The sequence below is a fragment of the Halyomorpha halys genome, unplaced genomic scaffold (assembly GCF_000696795.3).
Source record: "Halyomorpha halys isolate HHAL.00 unplaced genomic scaffold, Hhal_1.1 Scaffold122.1, whole genome shotgun sequence".
Taxonomy (NCBI): Eukaryota; Metazoa; Arthropoda; class Insecta; order Hemiptera; family Pentatomidae; genus Halyomorpha; species Halyomorpha halys.
In genome coordinates, this window is record NW_027116215.1 from 299,568 (window position 1) to 309,103 (window position 9,536).

Below are 9,536 nucleotides of genomic sequence, written 5' to 3' on the forward strand. Positions count from 1 at the left end.
CTACACGCCTGTAACACTCCAATTTAACTTAGATCAGATTTACTAAATGTATTATAATGTACAATTGTAAATAGCAATAAATAAATATTAAAAAAAAAAAAAATTATAAGAGGCAAATTAATTATTTACATTTACAAGGAGCTGATTAATTTTTTTTTTGTTTAAAGTAAACCATTTCGGCTTTTCATGTTTTCTTTTATAACGTAATGTTGCACTCTAAGGAGTATTTTAGGTATTTTGGTTTTGATACTGAGGAATATTTTATTTATGAACCCACCTCTTCTCCACTCAGTGCATAGTTATACAACAAGGTGATAAAACAGTCAAGTCATAAAAATAATTGCAAGAATATTGTACCTGAGGGATGTGATAACACTGTTCCAACATCCTACTGCCCCACAGTAACTAATAGCTTTATTAAGGAATCGCTAAAGAGCTCCGACTTCATTCCATGTTGGCCCGTTCTCACCATACATGCCATATCCTATTTTATGCTAGTTCCCATTGTTTGTATTATTGTTTGCTATTTATACATTGTAGCTTATTGTTATTATTATTTTTAATTTGTACTGAGAGAGTTTCTATTTGTTTTTCATCATTTTAGGAGGTTTGTTTGGAATTTTTTCCGGCTTGAAAATGAACATTTGAACAATTGTGGTAAGTTTCGAGCAGTACGAGACATTTCAGTGGCTCCGATGGATTCATCTGATCAAGGCATTATTCTCCGCATGATGGATTCAGAGGATGGAATTACTAACAGGCATAAGAGGAGGCCGAAAAAGAAAGAAAGTAAACCACTCCTTGATCCTGATGAGTCGACGGACGATCCTGATAACATGGTCTGAAAGATGTTGGCATTTTATTTAACCTGTTCAAAGAGGATTAAAATGGTGAAAAGACAGAATGACTTATTACAGAGTCGGCTTTGTTTGTTAAATGTGCCTTACTATGGAGTACAGGCCACGTTTATTTTAATTTTGAAAGTTGGGAAGCAGAACTCTTTGACCTTCGACCGTCGACCCTTTGATTACTGCTCTTTAAAGACCTTCGGCTCATTTAGGATTTATTAATTAGTTCTTAATAATTTTTTTAGGACTTCCTTATTATCAAAGGTCGAAAGGCAATATTATTTATTTGTGTAGTTTTGGTCTGAACGTTATTTTATTGTATAGGAATCTAAACTATAATTATTTTTAATATGTTTAAAAGACTTGGCATTTTTTTCTTAATTTTAAATGTTTCATCGTACAGTAATACTGTGCATTTTGTTTTGATGCTGTCAATAAATTGAAATGCATTTTTGGTTTTATTATTCTAAGGCGGGCCTGGTGATTTAAATTGAATACAGGGTAATGGAAGTAGGTATTAGCTAAATGCAGAAATGTTACGTAAAGAATGTTTTCAATCGTTAATTTTAAAGAAATAACTTTCTTCCAAAGAGATAGTCATCCTTATTTTTATTATTACTAGTTATTTTAAGAATAATTTTCTCTTTTAAAAGATCCATTTCAGTGCCTACTGAATTAGTCATTGTTAACTATTTGTAGTCGCACATCGCTAGTTACTGTCTTCTTTATGGTAAGTAAAGTGAATTTATTATATTATACTTACGTTTAACGTTCGTTGTTTCACGAATCTAGTTTCGATCGGTGACTAGCTAGTCTCATTAATAGCTAACAGTATCAGTATTAATGATTTTCCTCTTTATTGCTGGGTAGTAAATTAATTATCAGATAACTTAATTATTTATTGAAACAATAATTAGTAACGTTGATCTCTGTTATAGTTTCTATTTTAATGTGAATCAAATTGATGAATCTTATTTCAGCTTTAATTTTAAGATATTTATTTATATTTATGTTGTGACTTATATTTTATTTGTTTTATCTCTTGTAATTTGTTTGCTTGTTAAAATTTCATCATTTGTTTGTTCAATTATTTTGTTATGATTTGTACTTAGATATTTACTTAAAATTTTTATTTGTAGCTCAAAGATTAGAATAAATCATTTACTAAAATAATAGCTAATAACTCTTTAAGTTAATGTTATTTTTTGATATGAGACCTGACTTATTTTAAATAAATAAATATAATTTCAAAATGTTCAAATATTGTTTTATTTCACATATTACAATTATCAATTTCCTGTTCTTCCTTTATAAGTACCATACATTTAGAGGAAAGTTGACTACAGCATTGTTTCCCAAACTTTCAAAATCTGGTTACTTGTTTGAAATGCTAAGTCCGCCTTCCCAAAGGTGCATATACACAAATACTTGCTGCCATGTTCAAGTGGACTCATGTGCTCCTTTTTTTGTTTATCGTTTAATCCATTTATATCAATTCTGTCGCACTAAATTGAGTGAGATTTAATCGTCCACTATTTATTCTATCCTCTTTGGCAGTAAATACATATCAATAAAATATTGTACCAAAAACTGTGTATTATTTTTGTGCCAATTCAAGTAAGATGAGGTCGGTAAATAAAGTGTGGACAAAGGTGGTGCATAACATAATGTTAAATGGTCACAGTACAGAGGATAAATCAATCCTAATCTTGTTTTTACTTATTAAATGGTCACAATACAGAGAATAATCAGGGATACATCTTGTCTTGTTTTTAGTTATTTAGAAAAAATAATTTGAGGGTGATTATATCTCAGAATATTTATCTTAACATAAAATCAGTGAGATCTTCGAAGGAATGTGCCTTTAACCCTCAACGTTATCTTAAAGCACTAGGAATGGTTTTCAGGTTAACTTGTTTTTTCTCACAAGCTTCCTCACAAATTCTCCAATCTCGACTTTCATATTAGAAGATTTTTAAAAAGTTTTTTTTGGCTAGTATTTTCCAATGTAAAAAAAAAAATTCAATAGCTCTCGAAAACGTTTTCTGCACTCAAACTTTTCTATGTTGCTACAAAGAAGTTAAGGAAAGAAGGTGATGAAACTAGTGCAAAACTATTTATTGAATGCTCTAGAAGGTGGTGAAGCAAGTGTAAAACTATTTTCTGAATGCACTAGATGGTGATGAAGCAAGTGCAAAACTATTTTGTGAATGCATTAGAAGAAGGGGATGAAGCAAGTGCAAAACTATTTTCCGAATGCACTCGAAGGTGGCGAAGCAAGTGCAAAGCTATTTTCTGAATGCACTCGAAGGTCTTTAGGACTTAGGGAGCTGCTTATACCTGTCCTCTCCCTTGTAGAGGAGTCCCAGATCTGCAATCTTCCAGCTTTTAGGAAAGTATCCTCTTTTCAGGTACTCTTTGTTGGTATCCAAAGCCTCTCTTCAATATGGGGGATACTATTGTTCAGTATCGTCATGTCTATTGTGTCAAGTGGGTATGACCAGTGTTTGCCTCTCCATAGCTGTGAGGAAATAATGTATGTCCCAAGGTGGGCACAGGTCCGTTCAGGTGGGTATACAGCTGTTGTTGAACGAGAGGGTTGGTGTACACAAATAAAATGTTTTTACTGTTTTATTAGTTATGGTTAAATAACATAAAACGGTCTTACTGTAGTGAGAACGAACACATAAAACAATGGCTTGTTGGTAACATATTGCAAGCTGGTATAATTGATATATTTACAGTTTGCCACAGAGCAAGGTGTATACAATAAAAAATGAATTTTTACATCTAACTTTAACAATGGTGCTTCTCACTTGGTTGTCCTGGGAGGTATCATCCCTTGGGTAAGTCTCCTCAATGAAGATATTAGCTGCCTTTTCAAGGGTGGTTATTTGGCTATCTCCATGCTTGACGGCTGCCAACATCGGCAGTATAGGTCAACTTTCCCAGGACCAGTCTTTCCTGTACAGATTACCACAGTGATTCTTTGTACTCTTCGACGATCAACTCATCCCAGGACATTTTTTCTGCGATCGTACCTCCTTTCGACACATCCTTGCCTGGAACCTATACTTATTACGAAGTACAGTGTGCCTCTCGTCACATCTGCACTTCTGTTACGACCGGAGGGCCTTGTAGAGGTTTCTTTACATGATGGTTAAGGACGGTGTTCACCATGGGACAGGTTGAGCCCTCGCCTTCCGGTGCTGAAGGGAGTTATTTGCGCATCTCGAATGACATTGGTAATCGTGAAAACTCTTTGGTCCAGGACATCCAGGTTTGCCGATTCCGCCTCCCTCCAGTCCTCGTAGACAATCTCTCTCTCTCTCCAGCATACTTCGGAAGGTATTTCAATCGTATATTCCATACATATAGGTCAGTGAAAGTAAAAAATTGTTTGAATCGAAATATAATTAGCAATAAAGACGCGGCGTATTGAATTTTGTAAACAAGTTTTTAAGATATTTTGCTCAGTTGTTCATTAAAACCAGTTTACCTTTTTTCCATTAATTTTCGAAATCTATTCATTTCCTGGAACATTCCAGATGCTCGTTTGAAATACAATCAAGTTGTCAAATAATACATACTAAAAATATAAATAAATGACAAATTATTACATTGACAATTTATTTCATGTTTTCAATTAATACAATTATTAATTGAAATATTTAATAAATCGATCTTAATAAGTAATCAATCTAAATTAAGACATAAATAATGGAAAATATAGGGTTTACTTTAAGAGACGGTTGATGTGACGGGTAGGTGGAAGGAAGCTGTGGGCTCTAATCACTTCTGCATGGGTAGAAGCTGCTCCAGCGAGGCCTCTGTGCACAACTATAGAAGAATATATATAACAAGATGCTAAGGGTTGCGGTCAAAAAAATAATAAATAGTTTATAACTATTTAATCTCCGACGTTTCGTCCCCCTTTGCAGGGCTTCATCAGGGCTAAAAAGGTACAAAAAAACAACTAAGAACATTACAACAATAAGGTAATTTGAGCTAGGATAAATATTATGTAAAAATAAAGTGATAAGAAATTACATACAAATAAAAGGAAGGAAGACATAAAATAATATTAATACAAAATAAACCTGAATAAACAATGATAAGAATAAAAAGATAAGTAACAATGGTAAGAATAAAAATTTTAAAAAATGCGTAAAATATACATTTAAAAGTTCAGGAGACGTATATATAAAAAAAAAAAAAAAAAAGAGAAGAAGAAAGTAGATATTAAATAAACGTCTTGAAAGAATAAATATAAATAAAAACAATAATAATGATATTAAATGATAATAAATGAGCAAAGAACAAGTCAGGACCACCTACCTGTTCAAAGCGAAAGGTTAAGGCTAAATGTACCGATTTTTAGTAACTTTTTTTTTCTAGAGATGGCAGCACTTTCGGGGCAAATTTACTTTTCTTTTCATTTAAATACGAAATAATAAATTTCGCAGCTGTAAATAGATTTACCGTCTAGAATCCCATAGAAGTTACTGAAATTGGTTCATTAATTTTTGTTGTAATTATTTTGCGATTTAAAAAAATTATCTTTGTTATTATTTGTAAATGGAAAAAAGTAAGCTTATAGGCACTTGACCACAAGCAAATAAAACAAGTCTGCAAAAACAGATTTTTTGGTAGCATAGGATGATTGTAAAGAGAAAAATACGATTTAGGATTAAAGTCGCGAGATTTGTAATTGCTAGGCCAGAGGAAGTGGCACATTACCCCACTTCTCAAAACGTCGATGCTACGAGAGCCACAATGTTTGCTTGATCTATGTATTTCCACGCATTTACAACGCATACCAAAGCGGAATTCCGAAATGATAATACAATATTTTTAAAATTAAAATAATTTTAATTTTCATATATAGGGAGATAGATGGTCAGGGTTGCGGTCAAAGGAGAAATAAAAATAGTTTATTTATTTATTAACTATTTTTATTAACTATTTTTATTTCTCCTTTGACCGCAACCCTGACCATCTCCCTATATATAAATTTTTACGGTCAACTATACATACATATATAGAATTTTAATTTTCATTACAATGTTGTTAATTTTTTTCTTTTGGTAAATTTTGTTTCCCTTGTCAAAATATTTCATTGCTAAATTTATCATAATTTACCATTGTAATAACTATATTGTTTTAGCTTATTTTTCTCATATTTAGAGAAATAAAAAAACGAAAATATGAAATAAGTATTGTATCAGAAAATTGTTCAATGATAGATGAGAAGAAAGTCGACCGTGGATAATATTTATGAGAAGAAGATAGTTGGAGGTGCGGTCAGAGAATAAATCAAATAAGTTAAAAACCTTATTTACTAGTGCCAACGTTTCGGCCAGAATTTTTAGCCTTAATCAGGGCTAAAATAACAAGATAACAACCAGTGAATAAAGGATATATAGAATGATTAAAGTAAATAATTGTACAGAATGAATATAGATAAAAATAATGTAATGAAAGAAGTGGGAAATAAAAGGTATATATAGGCAATTAAGTATGTGAGTAAAATAACATAATTAATAAAATAAAAATGTAAAGTTATATAATGCAAAGAAACTTTGAAATATGAATAATTTAATTTAAAAATGGAAAGAAAATATACCTAACTAATGTAATATGTAAATCAAAAAAAGAAGCATAAAGAAACAAACTACAAATTTAGTAAGACAAAGAAGTAATTAGAAAATAATAATAATACTTTGTATTCTGTGTGTATTGAAAAATAGACGATAAAAGGAGAGATCAACAAGATCAAAAATAATAAGCAAATTTAATTAAAGCAGTGAACATTACAATAACATAAGAAACACACTACAATTTAGTTCTGTCGGGTTCACTAATGTCTAACGCCCTCATTAATCTGGGATTTAATAATTCAGGAAGAATGACTTACATGTATTGAAGAAGGAATATGAAAGAAGGCGAGCCAACGGAGGTCAATGCCAAGCAAGTTCAGAGGAAAAGCCTTCGGCAGAGACTGAGCGGATCGTCAAGTGAGTCGGCGGAAGTTTCAGGAGTAACAGAAACTGAAGACGATTTGGATGAACAAAGGAATGGTTGTGAGCAAAGGAGCCGAGAAATCACGTGGAGGCGAGGACGAGGAGGAAGGAAGACATGTGAGATCAATCACCATGCCACAAGCACATGCCAATGCTCTGGAGTGGAAATCAGGACGGCAATGGCACAGAATCTCAGATACAATATCAGACGGTGCATGGAGAGGTTGCAGCAAGAGCCGGTACTTGCTTTTCCGGATTTCACTCGGCAATCCACAATAACAACAGATGCCAGTGAGTATGCGCTAGGAGCGATTTTATCTCAGGAAGGCGAAGGGGAAGAGCGCCCAATGGCATACGCCAGCAAAATTACAGGCTGGAAGGTGTCCCTTGCCAAATATAACATGGATGTACTATATAAACCAGGTAAAAAAAGTGATTGGTTTTCTCGATCACCGTGGAACAAGAAAAGGGACAACGAGGCTGCGAGCATGGACGCCAAGAGAGAAAGAACAATGACTGAAAACAATGGGTGACAATGATTGACCTCTTCACTAATGCGGCAATGGTGCACAAGGTGCGGGACAGGTTTTCGGAGATAGTTTTGGAACGGTCGCATCTCGTTGGATGGGGAAAGATAAATCGACAACTCCTTGATCCGAAAGGAAATGAAGGATATCAATGTGATATGGCACCTTAACACACCAAGAATGATTCAGGTCGAACTCCCTCACTCTCTGGAATTCGTCCGAGGCACTCTTTTTGCGTACTGCTCACGATGGACTGTTGTAGGGCGAAGTGCTATCCATAATTATCACTTGCTTTCGTAAACCTTCTATTTCTTGCCTAATGTGTTTTCGAAGTGCCTGGAGATATCACCTCTCCTTCATGTGCTTCACCCTACCCTGCTTCAATGTGATTTCGTGCACCGTTTTCCTGTAGCTCTCAGTACTTCCCTTACTTTACAAAAAATATCATCATATTGTTTCAATATTGCCTCTTTCCAACTCTCCCTCTAGTTAATCACGCCCATTCCCGCTTACAGTCGCGAGCTTCTGATAGATGTACCTCTTCACTCAATTCTAATATCCCACTGAACTTCACTATTTTTTATCTTTCCTACCACCAAGATCTCGTAGGCAATGATTATCAGGTTGTCTCGGGGCATTTTCCTCATTACATGGACTGTTACCTTTCCTCCCTTAGCCCCTCAGTTACCCAATTCCATTTTTGTTTCCTCTTTAAAGGCCTTGCATCCCAGAGTAATCAACTGACAGTTACATACTCTGACCTGTAGCTCCCTCTCTCCACCACGAATGTGGTTCCCAGTGTCAATCAAGCTGGGACAGCTAACTTCTCTCTTCACTCGTATTATAAGCAAACCGCCGTGCTCATGTTGGTTCTCCAACGTGTGGTCGTCCCTCTTTGAGTACACTCCTCAAAACTCTCCACGATTCTATCTGTTTTTCCGCTTCTTCTCCAAGTCCTCCTCTTGCCTTGACCACAGGAGATACCTACCGCAGATGCACCACTCAATGATCTACAGGTCGATACTTTCACTAGGAGAGAATGCAAATGGATAACCTATTATTTTATTTATGGATAACCTATCCTTTTATTTATATGTAATTTCTTATCACTTTATTTTTACATAATATTTATCTTAGCTTAAATTACCTTATTGTAGTAATATTCTCAGTTTTTTTTTTTATCTTTTTAGCCCTGCAAGGTGGGGCGAAACGTCAGACATTAAAATAGTCTTTTCATTATTTCTCCAAATAGAACAGACAAGTAACTTAGTTGGAAAAATATTTATACTTCTAAAATTCATTCTAAAACGTTTCTATTTATAATAAATTTAAAGTATTATTTATTTATTCTTCTATAACTTATTTTTTGAAAGTACGAAACAGACAATAGATTGAGATAATTTCAAAAAATCATAACATCCAATAAAAAATATTAAAAAAGTAAAAGCAAGCAATAGGCTCACGATTCAGGAAATACTAATAGTAATTATTAATACTAATTAGATAGTACCTAAGAGAAAAAAATTAATGCAAATTATTTTCAATATTAGTTTAGAAATAAATAATAGCAGAATACCAATACAAATTTACTTTGACTGTTCTCAAATTTAGGTATTGCTAAGAGAAAGTTAGTTTTAGCAGCCTTGAGTTGCCGTATCATTCCAGCCGGTAACTACCTCAAACGGTTTCCTTCCATTTGTAAACAAAAACGTATTTTTCTCTTTACGATCCCTGTATAAATGCCATAATTTCACGGAATGTCCAGCCGTTTAACGGTTATATTACTACTTCAAATACGGAGCGTATACAGGAAGTAGTCATAAAATTATGACGAAAAATGAAAAATAATAAGAGAAAGATACAGAAATATGATAATAATAATAACTTCTTCATTTGTTTTTGTTTTAAAATTACGCATTTTTATTCTTACCATTGTTACTTATTTTTTTATTCTAATCATTGTTTATTCAGGTTTATTTTGTATTAATATTATTTTATGTCTTCCTTCCTTTTATTTATATGTAATTTCTTATCACTTTATTTTTACATAATATTTATCCTAGCTCAAATTACCTTATTGTATCTTATTGTTGTAATGTTCTTAGTTGTTTTTTTGTATCTTTTTAGCCCTGCAAAGT

General features: G+C 33.2%; 1 protein-coding gene across 1 annotated transcript in view; it reads left to right on the forward strand.

The window, feature by feature from the left end:
- PXo (P[[i]]-sensitive XPR1 orthologue) overlaps nt 1-2,052 on the forward strand; it is a 26,215-nt gene extending 24,163 nt beyond the window's left edge. Inside the window, exon 10 of the mRNA XM_014416379.3 lies at nt 605-2,052. Coding sequence (XP_014271865.1) covers nt 605-845 — 241 coding nt within the window. The 3' untranslated portion in view covers nt 846-2,052. The remainder of the gene's footprint in view (nt 1-604) is intronic.
- Nucleotides 2,053-9,536: the final 7,484 nt, after the last annotated feature.